We start from the raw sequence: 18904 nt of genomic DNA, 5'->3' as shown, positions 1-18904 counted from the left end.
TTAACTATATTTACCATCATAGTTTAGACTGTTAGCATGCTAACATTTGCTAATTATAGTGAGCGATGCCATTAGCTTTGGTCTTTCACTATAAACCAAAGTCAAAGCCATGTATTCCTTTTTGTACTTGATTATCCCACTAGTGAGAAATTTAGAGGAAGACTTTAGTCCATAAGCCACAAGTGTGTTCATTCATTGTAGTTCATGCTGGACCTACACACTGGACCAGTTAATTGACTGGTATTGTGATTTTCACAACCATGCTGCTAAAAACCTGCACAGAGATCCAAATTGAAATAAAAAATAGCTTAATATCTAGCAAAGACCTACTACTAATCTTGTGTGCTCAATGCACATTTTAACCACCGAGTGCCTTTTTAAATGTTTATTCCAGAGCATGGATATCACCACTTCTGTTTTTTCCACTACTTTGGTCCTTTTTAGCACTAGTTTGACATTCTGTAATACTAGTTGTAATGATTTATTAATTACTTATTCTGTTTCAGCAACTAGTTACAACACAAACTTTACTAAGGAAGCTGAGCCAGAACCTGTAGCACGAGAGTCACAGGTAGTCAGCTATCTCATGCATTCGTGGCCTTCTGGATAATGTAAGCCAGACAATGTCAGGGGAATCAGATTAGAGTATAACAGTTTCCTTTAACAAACAACAGGTGATAGTCTACCTGAAAATTACTCAATTTTTATCATGGGGTGTTGGCTAGGTAGAGCATACTCAAGGCAGGTCACATCTACCCAATCCACTGGAAACCAGGCAGTTACCCGCTCTATTTAATGTTTAATGTCCGATCAGATAGTGCAACAGCATGAGCACACATGGAAATACCTTTACTAGATCACTACTCAACTGCAAAACATTTCTCAAGTAAATAGTCTAAAAAAAAATTTATAGCAAACTAGCCTTGTGTAATTAGCGTTGTGTACATTTTATTTACTATTTTGTTTTTGGTCTCATCAGTTAGAGAAATCTGCTAACTACTTTAACCACTGATGTGATAAACCTTGTAAACATGTATGACAGTTGCAGTGTCTCTATGTGTTAAGGATTAAGGGTATGTGTATGTGCACATACCCTATACTCCTGTGCACTTGTGTGTTAATCCTGAGTGAAAGGCTATGTTTTCTGCACAGGAAGGCAGCGGAGGGACTCCCCGGAGGGCCTCTGTGTGCCGGCCCTGTAAGCCTGTGTGAATGAGCCTGAATTCGCAGGCTCCCCACGAGGACGCACGGCCAATTAAGCTGACAGTCAGAGGCCCATTGACCAGTCACAGAGATTAAACGCCGGGCCATCTCGGTGGCTAAAACCACCTGCAGGATGGAGGGAATGATGGAGAGCCAGAGAGGAGGAGGAGAAGGAAATGGAAAGAAACATAGGGAGACGTGCCGATACTCACTGTTGCTTGTCGCTTCAGTAAAAGACGCCTTTTGTCCATTCCAGCCTTTGTTGTCCATCTGTAGTGATGTGGAGAGAAGGAGAGAAGGGGGAGGTAAGAGAGATGTAGATTCTTGAACAGACAGCTTCTTCACGCATGTCAGACAAGTTCCTTCCTACTGTTTGGTCAACAAAGAGACGAGTGCTCACAGGAGGGGATGCTTAAGGAGCCTAGTGTCTCTAGGCCAGCTACTTAATTAGGGGGGTTGTCAATGTTTAGTAACAAAAAAAAGAGGCTCCTATTCAATGTGTTACTTCTGCTGTGGTGTGTGCGTCTGCTTGCACAAACACACACAGCCACAAACACATGTGAAACACAAACAAATCATTTCTCAAATGTGTGACAGCTGAGGAGATGACATTGCTGTAAACAAATTCACCCACGTTACAGTGGAATTTTAGTGCAAGAGAGCTCACAGCTCACAGAGAGAAAGGAGGAATGGAAGGACGGAGTGAGAGAAAGCGCTCGAAAGAAAGACGACCTATCTTACAAAAGCTACAGAGCTCTGGGTTGTCTGAGATCAAAAGAAAAGTAAGGCGTTTAACTAATTCGTACACAGACGTTGTCGGAGTTGTCGAGCTATTGCAGAGTCACGTATCGGCCAATAACTTTGTTCTGTCTAAATATTGTTTCTTGAGTGTAACCAGACAGGTCTCACCTCTTGCCAGAAATTAGCCTAAACAGAGAGACTCACTGCTTATTTCCATAACAGCAGACTCACATATCTGAAACCTTAGAAAACAAAACACAGTGGTTTATAGGACTAAAGAACGAAACATCCAATGATGTGATTTGATTACATGTCTGTAACGTTTGACATTCCCCTGGAGACTCGTGTAAGTGGGGGATTCAGTGTGCAGAGCGTTTAAAACTTTCAAAAACTCCTCTGCTGAAGTCTCAGTAGCAGTAACTACACAGAAGATCAAAGTAATTAATGTCAGAGCTGAGGAAATCAAACTAAAAGGAAGGAAATTACTGGCTGCAAACTGAGATGCGCTTTCTTCGGAGCATGTCATGTTTAACTCTCCTATAGTTCTAAGATTTGGTTTTCTGAATAGTATACATACAGTATATGCTGCATCATATATCAAACTAATGAGCTGTCTGGGGAACAATTAACATTCTACAGAGAGACTGGTTATGTAACTCTATCTGATTCTGCTCCCTTGAGCTTAAAAACCAACGAGGTGAATAAAGATGTTGGTGATCAATGGTTGCTTGCAAAACACACATGGTTCAGAGAAGCTGAACGGGTTGTATAATAGGTCAGTAGCACTGGGATTTGAGATAAATCTGGGAATTGAGTATCAGAATTACTGTGCGGGGTTGTAGAGATGAGATAAAGTCAGGGCAGTGCATGAAGTTTCCTAATTAGTTCTTCAGCATACAGCTTTATAGGTACCAACCGTTATCACCATTCTTCTAGCTCTGATGCTAATAACAATTGCAAAGTGTTATTATTTGGGTGTCTCTGCTTAGACTGCTGCCCCCTGCAGCCCAGACCTTGATAGGCAAACAGAAAAGTGACAGAGGCAATAAAAACCCATTGGAATAACTCACGAGTGTCTGTAATTAAGTAACCTAAAGCACCCTACATACTATACATTTATGTTGCACTCATTAGCCATTATATTAGGTACCCGAAAGGACATTTATGTGACTTTGAACGTAGCATGGTTGTTGGTGCCACACAGGGTGGTCTAAGTATCTAAGTATTCCAGAAACTTCTGACCATTCTCTGAGAATGGTCCAAAAAAGAGAAAATGAGTACCAGTTCTCTAGGAGGGCAACAGTAACTCAAATAACTACTTGATACAACAAAGGTATGCAATCAGCATCTTTAAATGCACATCGAACCTTGGTGCAGATGGGCTACAGCAGCAGAAGACCACACTGGGTGCCACTCTTGTCAGATAAGAACAGGAAACAGGTGCTACAATTCACAAGGGCTCACCAAAATTGCAGAACAGAAGATTGGAAAAGTGGCAGGATCATAATTTTATGTAAACAACATGAAAACACCGATCAACCCTGGGTTGTTTCAATGGTTCACGCTGCTGCTGGTGGTATAATGGTGTGGGCGATATTTTTGAGCATTTCCATACTTTCATAGGTCCTTTGGTACCAGCTGAGCATCTTTTTAATGCCACACCCTACTTGACTAGGAAGGTGAGCTGTTGTTGACCATGTCCACCTCTTTATGACCACACAATATCCATCTTCTGATGGCTACTTCCAGCAGGATATTACACCACGTCATAAGGCTCAAAAAATCACAAATGTATTTCTTGAACATCACAATGAGTTCAGTGTACTCAAATGGTCTCACAATCAATCCAACAGAGCAACTTTGGGATGTGATTCACATTATGGATGTGCAACTAACAACATCTACAGCAACTGAGTGATGACGTCATGTCAATGTGGTTCAAAATCTCTGAGGAATGTTTCCAGCACTTTAATTAATCTGTGCCACGAAGAATTATTGCAGTTCTGAAGGCTAAAGGGGGGCCAGCTTAGTGCTATCAAGGTATAACTAATAAAGTGTTCACCTCTTCAACAGTTTTAACATGTAAATCGGAACCAAATGTAATCTGTGGATCATACTGATATATTCATATCATTATGAAACAAATGAGATAATTCATAGATGTAGTATAAGAAACCAGTGCTGGGAAAGTTTACATTTCTAAAACGGCTGTGAACAAAACCTTCTGTATAATTAATTGTGTGATTTATCCCCCCCATTATGTAGAATCTTTTAAAACTTCAAATAACATTCAACAATATACAACTACTACCAGTCAGGAAGTAAGATAAATAAACAGTTGTGCAGCAAAGTGGGAGGCTTGTATATAAAACAGATATGAAATATACAAGCTGGCGAAGGCGTTTTTACCTCAGCCGGGTTCTGAGGGACTGTGGAGGCCTTGTATCCCAGCTGTAGCAGCATAGCCTCAGCTGCATTCCGCTTGGCAACCTTCTTGTTGGGCCCTGTTCCCGTGGCAACCTCATTATTCACCTTCACCTGTATGGGAATGGAGGAAAACATGCATATAAAGAAACCAGTACACACAAGTGAGATAAAGACAGTAGCAATATTTGCTGATTCACAACTGAACATTCTGGTTTTGCTGATGCATCCTGTTGTGATAATGACTAACTGTTCCTTAGTTTTTAAAAAAAAAGTTTCTTTTCTCTCTTTTTCTGAGCTGAGGCAGCCGTGCAGTGCACATTGCACAAAAAGAATCTGAGTGAAGTGTTTGTTTTTCAGTAATCCCAAAACATTAAATCTGTCTATACAGAATGTAAGCAGAAATTTCCAAGAGAATATCAGACGTCGTTATGTTATCCAAACAGACAATTACACTGTACAAATAACATTCTGGGAGCCAAAGCCTGTGAACTGCTAGGCCTCAGCGCACTCAGTCAAAGTGGTTTGACATGCTCGCTAAGTACGCATCTGAATACATCACGAAGGTCACAACAGAAGGAGAAGGAAGGAAGGCCTCAATAAATTCCCCAATCACTAAACAAACACAATCACTCTTTTATCAAAATTTAAACGATGATCAGCTCCTCAGAAAGCGTTTGACAAAAAGGTGGAGCCCTTTCTGAAGTGATGGCTTCAGACAAACGATACGAAAACAGAGACTCATTTGAGCCCTGCTGCCTACCAAAGGAAACAATGTGGAAATTTTAGAAGATGGAGTGGACTGCACAAAAGAACACACACACTCACGGGGACTAATGTGTGCATCAAAGAGGCATGGAGAATAGGTTTGAGGCTGAATTACCGCCTGATGCTAAGAGAAGCTCTGTTCTTCACATGAAAGAAAAGGATTATGGAACGAGAGACTAAGTGGGAGAGTTTGACTGGGAGAGGCAGCCAGGGAAAGATGAATAGGAAGAGAAAAAGACAGACTGCTGTTAAAATGGCGAGCATAAATAACACCTCTAAATGCACACGTTTAGCAATTTTACGGTGTGAAGCGGCGTGGGTTAGTACAATGCCACAATCTTTCCAGGAGTATATGTCCCAGAAAATTCACCCCAAAATATGGTCAAAGAATTTGCAAAAAACCAAACAAACGAATAAACAATCAAACAAAAAAAGGCCTCAGTTAGCATGTTGAATTTTAAAGTTCATGACAGCACGATTAGAAAAAGACTGAACAAGTGTGGTTTGTTTGGAAGGGCTGCGAGGAGAAAGCCTCTTCTCTCTAAAAGAACATGACCGCATGGCTTAGGTTTGCAAAGAACAAACCACAAGCTCTCTGGATCAATGACGCTCATTCATGAGTATTTTCATGGAAACATTCTTACCCTGTGCAAAAAACAATCACGTACACAAAATTACTATCAAATTTACTGCCATTAGCTAATTTCTTTATATAAAGAAAGATGTTTGATGCCAGGTGACGTAGAGAAAGAGATGTATGAGAGAATCCTGCATGTGGGTGAAAGTCCAACTGAAGACAATAGCTCAGGCTGAAATAATTGAGGTTAAAATATGAGGTTAAAAGGGCTAAAATATCTCTACCCAAGAAACTCATTGTGGCTCAATTTTTTTTTTAAAGAAAAAAAAAAACAGTTTGGAAATCCGAATTCATACATAAAAAAAATAAAGCACTAAAAGACTTTTAAGTTTAAAAGGCTGTTTATGATACATATGAATGTTTCACAAGCTAATCAGTGATTCATTAATATTGTTGTACCTGAAAAAAATTAGAAATGTTTTGTAGATATAAATTATGTGAAGGTGTGGCTGTGACAGAAAATTTAAAAACACAGCTTTTTGTCATCTCTGCTGAAACATAAGTGAATTACGAGCAGCAAACTAAGTCAGACCTCTGTATGGTTCACAGCGGTCCAACATCTAAAGACGTTTTTTTTTTTTCACATGAAGGGTGGGACATTATATCAAAGCAGCAACATAACTAATCACTTCCTCATGTGAAATACTTTCAATACACACTGATGCCAAATATCAATATTCTTATTAAAACACTAAACCAACTGTAAACTGGCTGGTACAATTTCTCAAGAGATGAAGTTAGGAAGAAACTCAGAGGGAAAGTACCAGACAACTTTCCCAGGGGAAAGCAGGGGAAAGCAAATCAAAGAGCTAATTCATTGAATCGATTAATTAAAAGTGAGGAGCAATAATACACAAAGATTCAATTTTCTCTTCCTCTGTTATAAAACTATTGCAGCGTACTGCTAAAGACTGTATACTGCAGAATCACTGTGTTGTGAATATTTATTGAGTTCATAATTGAATAGTTATTGAACTATAGCACTGTATGGATTCCCTACTTTACACAATGAGCTTGACTGATTTGTTTGAGCTTAATAAAACATTTTCAAAATCATGTAATGATCTGATTTACATAAATGTCATCGGTATTTACCTGACAAGTTCTTTTAAAATCAACAAAGCATTTCTCAAGATTGTCCTTTAATCTTAATTGCAAATTCATTTTAACACGTGGGTAATTAAAGAAACACATTTGGCAGAAACAGTAGTTTAGCTTTAACTTGTAAAAGTAGGGCAGGTAAATTAAAGAGGGGGAATTCCAAGTTTAAAGTGCACAGTTTATTAACTGAAGCTAATTTCAACTTAATTTCAACTTGCAGACACAAATTATTTTTTTCTCCTGTGGTTTTTCATGCATGACCTCAAATAGGCTAAACAACTCTGAAAGAGATAACTGTGGTATCTGATGAGATTTCCTCATACAAAGATCCTACTCTGTTTACTGGACTAATAATAAACACCAAACCACCCGTAACTAAAGGTTGCAGACAGAGGAACATGAAAATCTTATGAATACTAGCTCCTTAATTCCAGTATCATCCTGTGGTACAGAAAACAGACTTCGTGCCACCGACAACTTGAAATGTAATAGCATAAAAAAAAGTTGGCTGCTCCAGTGATGGAAACAGGGCTGTAAAGATGGATGTTCATCTATTCTAAGCTTTAACTGAATCTATAAACATAATAAATGCTGAACAGAATGTTTCACAAAGGAATGCTGAGCATGAGAGACAAAGAGGAGAAGAGAAAACGGTGAAAGGAAACATGAGGAGGCCCAAATCATTTCAATCCAACGTTGAAATGCAGTAAATCAAAACAGACTTTAATGTTCAGTTATTCTACCACGTTCCTGACAAAATAACCATGTTTGCACCAAATGCATTAAATTATTTACACATTTTCTGGTGACTAAACATTAACCAACAACCTTTTTTCCCATTCTTTGACATAGTAAATAATAAATACTGCAAAGGCAAAACTGGAAGTAGGTTCCACACTTAAAAGAACAAAGCTGGTCAGTGGTGCAGGAGGGGAATAGATATTTTTCTGCACATTAGCAGACTGTTCAAAAACGACCTTGTTTGAACAAAGGGGAGCTTGTCATGCTAACACAGTTAGGGATCATAATCACTGTGGAAACCTAAGAAACCTCGCACCCACGTTCATTATCCACATATAGCCATCCTCCGTGTACGTGCCTGAGATTCAGCAGATATGAGCTAAGCTCCTTGTCTTTTACAGAATATATAACCCTTTTCTTTTTACTTCCTTAGGACTACTTAGCAGGCCACATTGGCAACGGCAATTTATTTATTTACACAGCACATTTCATTACAAGTAAACTCAATGTGCTTAAAAAATGCTAAAATAACACAACAATAAAGACCTAGCTATGTAGGACTATGATACCTTGAGGCACACACAGTTATTAAGTGTACATCTGTGAGAATAAAAAGGTTTTAATTTGTTTTTGAATGCGGACACAAATGGAATTGACCTCGGGTCAGCGGGCAGCTTCTTCCAAAGAAGTAACTGAAAGCACCCTCAGCACCCTCAGATCTAACAGAGAATAGTTGAAAGATTGGTACCTGATGACCAGAGAGCTGTAACTGGGTTATAGACACTGAGCAAGTCAGAGATGCACTGGAGGGCCAAACCACTGAGAGATTTATGAACTAACAGAAGGGTTTTAAAGGTAATCTGGTATTGAACTGCCAACCAATGACGTTACTTACATACGTGTAAGGCTGCTACAATGTGGACAAGCTGAAGATGTCCTACTGATGATTTAGATAATCCCGTAAATAAAGTTTTAAAGTAGTTAGACTACTCTATCCTGTTTGATATGAACGCAGGGGGCAATTTCTTAGTTTGAGATAAGAGCAGTCCTGGTGCCTTTAATAAAATAATTGTCAAATTGAGATCACTGCCCAAAATTATGCCACAGTTCCTGACTTGCTCACTGTGTTTGAGAGAAACAGATTATAAGTATGAATATATTTTCTGTCTCCGTCTCTTTTTGGAGCAACAACAAATATTTCCATTTTGTGTATTTCTTTTAGTTCTTAAAGATTTTAAAGTCAATTTATAGTTGATTTTTCTATGATTTCTCTCAGATCTACAGCAGGTTCTTTCAGCCATCTTTACATTTTCACTATTTCTCCAAGGTGCTCAATCGATAATTGGTTTAGTTTCCTGGCACGTGCCCTGCTTTGAAGCATCACATGACAACAGTACTGGTAATGTGTACTTTTTACTTTCCTTTTTGTTTTGGCAAGTGAATGAAATACTTCTGAAAATATGCAATAATAATCAGAGATAACAAAGTCTAAAACATTTGTATATGTGGGTCAGTAATATCATCCAAAAACGCACCAATAAACTGATTATATTCAAACTCAGTTAACTGTCAAATGGCAAAAATTTGCAGCTAAAAATGATTCTATACAACGATCACACCACCTCCTGCTCGCACGCACGCAGTATTCAAAACTACAATTAGTCGTCGATATTTCAATCAGCTGTTCAATCACTCTTATAAAGCCAGGGTTTTGTTAGAAGGATAAAATCCAGTTTTTTAGTAACAGTGACATCATTAAAAATAAAAGCCTAATTTGCTAAACATCTAACATTCAGAAGCGCAAATTGGAAAGTTGACTGAGACAAGGTGGGTTTGATGAGTACAATGTGTTCTTTGTGTATGGTCTGCTGTTAATTCCTACTTTAATATGAGAAAGTGGTCTGGTATTTTCAGGACATCATATAGTTTGCTAAAAACTTTCAAAATCCTAGTCTGGGAATGTCTTTTCTTGTAGTAGCATATTCTGTGACCAGGAATGTACCTGCATGATGAACTCCCGACGTCGGGGCATCCCTCTCTCTGAGAGCAGCAGGTACTCGGGCTCCTTCTCCTTTTTGGCCTGCTGGATCTGGGCTAGACGGCTGATCGGGTTCATGCCCTGTCCATAATCTGGTCCTGTCTACAAGGAAAAAAAGCCAGTGATGATCTCTTGTAATAACCATAATCATTTATTCTGCCGTGCTTCCCTAAAAGCAGGTGTGTTGGTTCACTTTATTAATGTACCTTGAGGATGGTCTTGGTTCGTTTCTTGTAGTGTGTCTTGGGTTTTTCCACAGTGGGTATGGAGGGAAGCTTCTTCAGGTCCTGCAGGATGGACAGAGCGGCACGTTTCTTGGACAGCTTCTTGCTGTTGCCCTCACCCTCGGCAGAGAACTCCCCCACGGTGACACGGGTCAGGAAGCTTTTCATGTGTGGGGGCCCACTCTCCTTCAACACCTGGAAAGGTTTTTGGAGAAATACAGATTGGAGGGTTTTTTTCATAAAAGAGAAATTAAGTAAAAATGATAATACGAAATCGGAATTTATATATGTGTGGGTTTTTTCTCCTGTGCGTAATATGTATAAAGGAGTGTGTGCAAAGCTCTCTGTGAGCAACTACACCAGGTGGTCCAAAACATCTGCTCTCAATGGTCACACACTGCTACCCACCCACATGTGGGTGTGTTATCCATATACAAAACACTCCAAACTGAACAACACTGACGCACAAACACACATATGAAAAGTAACATGTTCCTAGATGACAGTCTCTAGTGATGAAGGCTCAGTTTCCTTCCTCTAGCCTCTGGTCACCTGGGAGACCTAAAACAAACACCGGCTGGCGTTAGGTCATGCTTCTGCAATCACATCTACTTCAAGTCCAACCACAGTGTGCGAGTGTGTGGATGTGTGTGTAGCAGGTGGGGTTCTTATATAGGAAAACATGCTGGAGGAAGAATTAAGTTTCACACACTTACTGAGTCCAGCTCTACATGTTCGGTGAACGTGGATCGGTTCCTAGCTCGATGGCTTTCTCCCTTGCTTTCCCTGCTTTTTTTGGGGTTTTTTTGCTGCAGCAGCTGTGTGCTGCTTTGGATTTTTTCAGCCCCCTCCCACGCTCTCTCCTGATTTTCTTCATTTGAGCTTAATTTGTGGTGTAGACAGCACAAATTGTAGTAATCAGATGCAATCTAGCAACAGTTGATTTGAACTCAGTGACCGATAAAACAGATTAAACTGATAAGCGGAACCTAGAGCATTCCTCAAATATTTCACACATCAACACAGACTAATACCAGACCTTTGGGGAAACAAAGGATAATGTGTCCATACCCCCTCTTCAATCTACACGACACCCAAAAAAACAAACATTTTAGTTCAATTAAACTGAAGTGACAAGGCAAGTCCTGTGCATGAAAACTAAACAAATAGAAATCAGTTAGTGAATGTTTAGACAGATACCACACATACAACTATGGCCACAAGTAAAACAGAAAACTCAGAGCAGACACGCATAATGTTAATGCAATTAACACCTTTTATCACATACATGATCACTTCTTTTCTCTTCCTACTCAACTGACTCCAACATTTTCTTAACAGAGGATACATGTTTCCCATCACCGTTAACCTGTCAGCCTGTGGGCAGTCCTGCACAAGGAATTCAAGTATACAGTAGGTTAGCACGTGCGCTGTAGTGAAGACTTGAAGCACTAGCTGTCCAAGACATCAGGCAAACTTACTCCCACCCAAGGGATCTAACTCTGGTCTTGCTCATCACCAGAAAAGGGAAATGTAACATGGCAGCTCATTGTATGTTACAACATTCAGTGGGACTGGAAGCATCCCGAGTCAGATTTTGTTTTTTAAGGCATAGTGCTGACGATGACGTCGCACATCACCGGCCACACTCAGCTAAGATTATGTCACTTTGAGGAAATAGAAATGGATTAACAGTGAAATGTGTATTTAGGGCCATAAATATCTAGATATTAACATTTTTGCAATAGATTTTGAATCAAACAATCAACATGTGACTGACTTTCAGCCTTACTTCAGGGGACAAAAATACTGCATAAAGGAATTACAGCCATTTTTATACAGAACTTCACATATACTGATCCTGGATGTGAATGTCACAGTAATTCTGGCCTTATCTAAACTGCTCTTTTTCTAGGATGGAATGATTGTACAGCACACATCTTTAATGACATTAAAAAGGAAGAATTGGTTGCTAAAGTTATTTCTCTAATCCACATAAACATATGCATACACTCACTTAAATAAGATAAGATAAGATAACCTTTATTAGTCCCACACGTGGGAAATTTGTTTTGTCACAGCAGAAAGTGGACAGTGCAAAGTTATATAGCAAAAATTAGAGAACACAGGAATACAATAAGAATAAGATACTGTGCAAAACTGTACAGAATAGAGTAGAATAAAATAAAATAATATATACAATAGGATAAAAACAGAATACAAATGCAATATACAACTGAGTAACAATACAAATCCACTTATTAAATCTTTTAATAAGTGGTGCTGAAGGTTCTGCAGTGCCTTTCACTTGAGGGCTAAGCTCTACTAACTTACTGTTTGTGATCATAAATGACTACAACTGGTAGCTTTTCTTCTTTCCGCATAAAAAGGAGTTGTTGTACAGCACTCATTAGATTGACCAATACTTAGAACAATGGGAAAGTCCAGGCAACTCAGTAGTTCTGAGAACTGGAGATTTATACAAGTTGGGAGCCATTTTCTAAACAATTGCAGATTCCAAGAGCATCATAATTAAAAAAAAAAATACATAAATACAAGTTATTCAGATGTGTCACCACTTTGCAAAGGTCTGGAAGAAAGGTTTTATAGTCAGACGAGACAAAGACTGAGCTATGATGGCAATAGATTTGACCACAATGTTTGGAGGAGTAAAGGTGAGGCTTTCAAAATTTAAGAACAATGTACCAGCTGGCAAGAATGGTAGTGGAACCATCATGCTCCAGGGCTGTTTTGTTGCCACTTGTATTGGTATATTGCAAAAAAGTGGATGGAATAATCAAGAAATAGGAAAACCTCAAATTCTTCAACTTCACCTCAAATCAAATGAACTAGATAGCTGTTCCTGCAACCAGACAATGACCCCAAACCTACATCAAAACTGGTTTTGGAATGGATAAAGATGGCTAAAATTGAGCTTCTCTAATGGTGTTCCAGCCTTGACCTCAAACCTTTAGAAAGTTTGTGGACTATGCTTCAAAGCAGGGCACGTGCCAGGAAACTAAACCAATTTAAATGAACTCTGCCAATTCTGCCAAGAAGAGTCGTCAAATGTCCAGAAAGAATTATGCCAGAAGCTTGTTGATGGTTACTTGCTAAGTGACATTTAACAAAAACTTACTGGGGGCGCGGGGTGGGGGGGTTTACATATCTGACTATGTATGTCTACTTCTGACCCTGTGTGGATTACAGAAAATCCCAAATAAATAAATAAACTTGTGAATTCATATTTTTAAAGTAATAAAAGATATACTGCATGCTCTACAGTCACTTTACCTTAGAAAGAGAGAAGTTCAAAAAGCATTACCGTAAAATCTATGACTTAACGTCTGAAGTCTGGAGCCCTTTGACATCACCTAATGCTGTTTCCTCTTTTACAACGCTCTGCTAGGCCTTTATTGTAGCCATTTTCACTTGTGTCTTGTTTGTGGGTATCTTTGTCTTCAGTTTTGCATTTAGTAACTAAAAAGTATTAAATATAAATCAGGTATTAAAGTATTAAAGCCCTTGAAAAAAAGATGGCGCCGGTGTGTGTGGCTTGCCGTCTGTCTCTGTCAATTTTGTTTTTGTTTGTTTTGTTTTTTACAATTTGAGCCACCCAAATCAACTTGCAACTGGTATATGAACGCTAAAAACTTTTGGATCTTCAATATTTTCTGACAAATCAGCAAGGACAAACAACAAGGTATCCCCCATCCTTGGCTGATGTTCCTGCTTACCTGCTACGCGGAGCGCTTCCTCCTGCTCCAACGCACCGTCGCAGACGCCGCGGTAAACGTGCCGGTCGACTAGTGAAGCTTAAAGCTTGCCTTACTTTTTCTCTAGTGACTGCTCCAGTGGATTATAGTCTGTTCCATCGCATCCCAAGGCATCTCCTGGATCATGTTGCTCTTTCTCTGGTTCCTGTCGTAGGCTCGAATGGACGTGAGCCTGCTCGCCAGTGTTTTTCACGTCTTGGGCGTCGTGGAATAAACTTTGTGAATTTGCGCCCATTAACTTGGGCTTCACAGACAACTTCTGCCCAGACTCCAGCTCCAACGAGGATGGCTTTAATAAATGCCCGGTCCCTAGCAAGTAAAACGTTTGTCATAAACAATTTCTTTTCTTCAAATGGATTGGATCTCCTTTTTGTGACTGAGACATGGATGAAAATTGGTGAGTCTAGCTTCATTTCTGAAATATTGCCCTTCGGCTGCTCATTTTTAAATGCTCCAAGGATAACAGGAAGAGGAGGAGGAATATTGACAGTTTTTAAAAATAACTTTAATTGCAAGCAACTCCATATAAACACTGGTTTATAAATGCCTTAATGGTCTTGTTCTCCCATATCTTTCCAAGTTACTTCAGCCTTATATTCCTTCACGGACCCTCAGATCAGCTGACCAGCTGCTGTTGGTTGTCCCAAAATCAAGGCTTAAACATAGAGGACAAGGAGCTTTTTCAGTTATGGCCCCAAAACTTTGGAATACGGTGCCTTTAAATATTAGATATTAAATATTAGGCATTTTCGTTTCCTTTTTTGAAAATCCTTTTGAAAACACACCTTTTTTTGATAGCGTTCAGACTGGCTTGAGTTGATATGGTTTTTATGTGTTTTATTATATTTTATGTGTGTGTCAGTGGTTGTATCTTGTGTTTTACCCTGTGTTTCTGTACAGCACTTTGGGCAAACTTTTTGTTTTTAAACGTGCTATATAAATAAACTGGATTTGGATTTGAAATTAAATATAAATCTTGGGTTGACATCCGGTGGCTGACTCGGCCAATTCAAGAATATCCTATTTCTTTGCCCAGAGAAACTCTTGGGCCATTATCCATTTATTTACTCATCCACTTTGACAATGATAAGCCTGCCTCCTCAACAGTGTTCTTAACTTGGCTAGATGCTATCAAGAGGTTTTTATAAACACTGAAAATATTCTGCAATCATCTCCTTAAGTTATCTTCTGCAGTCTTTCAGATCTTTGGGTGTTGCCAAGATGGTCAGTGCTTTCCTTGTTTTTCAGAAGTACCAGATTGGGGACTTGTCACTCGTAGAGTTTTACTATTGAAGGTTTATCTTTAACAGTTACCAAATGCAAGTTCAACAATGACTTTTTATCTGGTTAGTATGACATTATTAAACAAAGGAACAGGGCTCAAAAGTGACTGTCAATTTACCTTTAGCATCTGAAAATAGAGGAAAATGCACAAAAATTGCCATATTTCATAAATAGTAATGAAGAACTTTTGCTTAGCCCTTAAATTAAAGCTGAAAGTCAGCATTTCAATCACGTATTATTTTATTTAATATCAACTATGATGGAATACATGAATAAAATGACAAAGGTTCTATATTTTTACAAATACCTAAGGACCTATATGTAAAAGACAAGTCTTTGATGCTGTTGTAACAAATAATCAGATGTGCAAGACAGGAAACCTCTTCAGCTCTTCTCAGTTCTATTGTCACTCAAACCTTCTGTGTCTCCTTGTTAATCACACAGAACATCAAGTTTTTAACATTTAGTGAATAAGCAGAGACTCAGTCAAGAAATGTTCTGGCACATAATCTCCATAAACAGAAAACTTAAAAGAAAGAGACAATATTTTGGTTTTCATACTGATTAAATTAGGTATGACATCAATTAATCAATGAGCTGTTTTTGCCAGACAGAATTTGTCACTATTGGACAGAGCCAAGTTAAATGTTTCACTCTTCTTTAGGGATGACTGTAGCTCAGGAGGTAGAGCAGTAGAAAAAGTAGAGAGAACTAGTCCATTTAGCATTTACACATCTTGCAGGGGCATTGATCTTTACATCTAACTCTTGGTGAGAAAGCCAAAGCGAGAATTCCCTCAAAATCTACTATTTCTTCTTTTGAATGTGTACAGCAGTTACATTAATTAACAGAGAAAAGTCAATGTTCTGTAACTACATTCATCCTCTTTGTCATTCAGGAAGGTGTTTTTGTGTTTTGTTTTGTTTTTTACCATAGCAGGCTTTTCAGAGTGACAGACTCACACAAATACTGGAGCATAAGCCCTCCAGAAGTGTTCCAATTGCTTATAATTCATCTGTGCTGTTTAAATTGAAAACATAAAGTCACCAATGGGAAGAACAAGATCAAATGTGGCCTACATGGACATATGGCAAGTCAACAAAAAGTATGAGACAATGCGTATATATCTACGCATTCAATGTCACCTACTCTTGGCACATGATGGCGGCAGACAAGCTGCAGTCAGTCTCCTGGCAGACGACACGGGATCTGCGCCACACCGATGGGATTTCAGCACTTCCATTCATTTACACGCACAGTCAGACACACATACATGCAAACAAATAGACAAACACACCCGTCTGCCACCTAATGACAAGGATCAGATTGTATACAGGAAACCTTTGGTAATTCAATGTTGAATTTTTTTTAAAAAATCCCATCTATTCTTGTCTCTTTATTTGTTCTTATTCAATCACGTCGCCAGCTTCGCGTGGAGACATTAATACCCTGAGCAGTCTGAGGATTTGAGCATGCGAGAACTCAGGTACTCTAGAAGAGGAGGCTATGGGAGCAGGGTAGGACAATAGTAGGGACTGGTAAAGGGAAGAAAGGCTCTTTTGTGATGAGTGGTGGATGGACAAGCCCTGAGGGAAGCTGATTCTTGTAAGATGGGTGGTTCTTGGCTCGGACCCTCTTCTCCTGTGTCCTCCTTGGAAAAGGAGCCTCCGATCCAACACACAAGCCGTGATTTATAGATTGGTTCCTCTTTGATGCTGACATCTGTTTGATATTGCCTGACGGGGGGATTAAATGAGCCAACTGGCTCTCAGGGTGGCAACGACCCTCATCGCTGCAGAGGGATGGGAAAGCAGACACTCGCTAACAGTGACTCACGGGTAATTTCATGCCCCAGTAAGGGCAGGGATGAGCTGATGTGAAAACATGGTTTCTATGAAAGGCATTCACATGAGAGATGACCATTACTGTTTTATGTGGGATGCATCTATGTGTGTTAGACGAGGGTGTGCATCAAAGAAGATTCAGTAAAGAGGAAAGACATAAAGCTAAACTTTGTCAACTTAGTTGGAATTTAATGGACTAAGTGTGCAAAATGAAATCCATAAAAACAAGTAATTCAGTAATTCACACTTGATCTCCAACCACGGCATACTGGCAGAGCGAGAACATACTGCATCTAAGAGTGGGGATTAAAGTGAATCTGCTCAAGAGAAATGAAAGCTATGAGGGAAAGAGAAATGTATGTTATGCAAGGAGAGGGAGAGGATAGATTTCAATCTCTGTGCTTGTAATTTTTCTTTAGTTTTATCTTTAATTATTATCTAGTATGTTGGTTTATGGAGTTCCACGTCCAGAAAGACTGCCGTCAATCTTAACAGATCAAACGCTAACAGTCTTGCCACCAGTGACTACTCTGAAGAAAATTGCCAGTTCAAGTCAACTTGTCAGTGGAACAATAGTTTAATTTAGCGGCAGTTTAACAAATTACTTCTTAATGAGGGGAGATGCATCAAAAAGTGCTCTCTATTTTTGTTTCTCAAACAAAGTATGAGTGTGATATCTTACTGTGTAATTCTTAAATAATTGGGTTACATTCACAATTTCATTAGTAGTTTATCCTTTTACTTAGTGAGACTTCATCAGTGTGTTACTGAAAAATGTAAACTAGTGAGAATATGATTGTCTTTTTATAAGAAAAATTGGGTTTAAGTGCTTCAGGGTAATTTAATTCTCACATGTAAGTGACACAAATAAAAGGTAACTCTATTGTAAAGTGATTCAACTCAATTAACTGTATCAGGACTTTCTTTTCAGTCCTCTTTCCATTCATCGCCAAATGGCAGCTCCAGCAACTGGATAAGCAGTTAAGAAAATGGATGGACGGATGTTTCTTTTTTCCCTTCATTTACTTATTTCTTTGATTTCCCTTTTTTAAAGTATTTCTTTCTTCTTTTTTAAATGTGTGTGGCCATTTGTCTTTGTTTTATTTTCAGCCATGAAAATAAAACAAAGACGTTCAACATTGAATTACCAAAGTCAAATGGGAGTCTGTGATGGGAGGGGTGGGGTGTAGCTATCAGGAGGCCACTGGAGGGACTGAAAAGTTTTGTATTTCTGCATTAATGTTTAATCCCTAGAGGTTGCCGCTTGATTCAAATGCCTTGTTATATGTAATCACATGCTTTGCCAATTATTTATTATTTATTTATTTATTTAAAAATAAATAATTTGTTGATTATTGTTTGTTGCCATCTGACACTTCAACATTTGCTTGATGTAGCGCAGAAAAAAAAATGAACCTGATCCCTCTGATTTAAATAATTATATCCTTTTACAGTAGAGGGTAGACCAAACAAACCAAGCTAAATGCTGCTGTCAAAAAGCGCACACAACTCGTAACTTGTGAAATAGTCAAAGAAAATGAACTGTTGACAGAAATGTAGGGAGATGGTGAAAGAGAATAAGTGTTGTGAGAGAAAGCACATGGAGAATATTTACTGATTTACTGCTCATCAGACAGCAGTAATGAACAGTCTGTCTCCAGACTGACAGTGAGCAGAGGAGAGACCGCTCGGAGGAATGTGGCTATGTTCTTCTTTTAAAAACTGCTGTTCTCAGCCTCCAGTTTGGAGGGACTGAAAATGAAAGCGAAATGACTGCTGCCAGTGACAAAGACATAACAGATAATGAATCATGTCAATCCAGATTTAGCTGGATGAAATTATTAATAGCAGTTCCAGGAAGGTAAGTGTAATTCCTCTGGTTCAACGCAAGGTAGGACTCACAGGGTAGCCATTCCATACCCTAGTGAGTAAATACATTTTGTTAACAAAGAAGTTGAAAGGTGGAAGGAAAAAGGGAGGATTGGATAGCTTTGCAGATAATTTTTCCACTGTTGTGTAAACTCTTATTAACAAGCAAAGTAAACACAGTGAGAAGATTTTACCTCCCTTCCTCTCCTTACAGTTCATTTCCTCTCAGCCCATCTTCACATCCCCCTAGTGTC

At 38.9% G+C, this 18904-nt stretch overlaps 1 protein-coding gene across 2 annotated transcripts in view; it reads right to left on the bottom strand.

Moving 5' to 3' along the window:
- Positions 1-18904, bottom strand: part of stau2 (staufen double-stranded RNA binding protein 2) — a 103701-nt gene that overhangs the window by 54861 nt on the left and 29936 nt on the right. For both annotated transcript variants that reach the window (XM_087846112.1, XM_035909425.2), the window contains exons 8-11: positions 9860-10072; positions 9618-9755; positions 4354-4482; positions 1416-1473 (exon numbers count right to left, since the gene is read on the bottom strand). In XM_087846112.1, the coding sequence (XP_087702238.1) occupies positions 1416-1473; positions 4354-4482; positions 9618-9755; positions 9860-10072 (538 nt within the window). The remainder of the gene's footprint in view (positions 1-1415; positions 1474-4353; positions 4483-9617; positions 9756-9859; positions 10073-18904) is intronic.

Source organism: Neolamprologus brichardi, chromosome 9 (genome assembly GCF_056152115.1).
Source record: "Neolamprologus brichardi isolate AB-2024 chromosome 9, ASM5615211v1, whole genome shotgun sequence".
NCBI classification, from domain to species: Eukaryota; Metazoa; Chordata; class Actinopteri; order Cichliformes; family Cichlidae; genus Neolamprologus; species Neolamprologus brichardi.
Note: the sequence above shows the minus strand (reverse complement) of the source record. Positions and strands in the feature narration are given on the sequence as shown.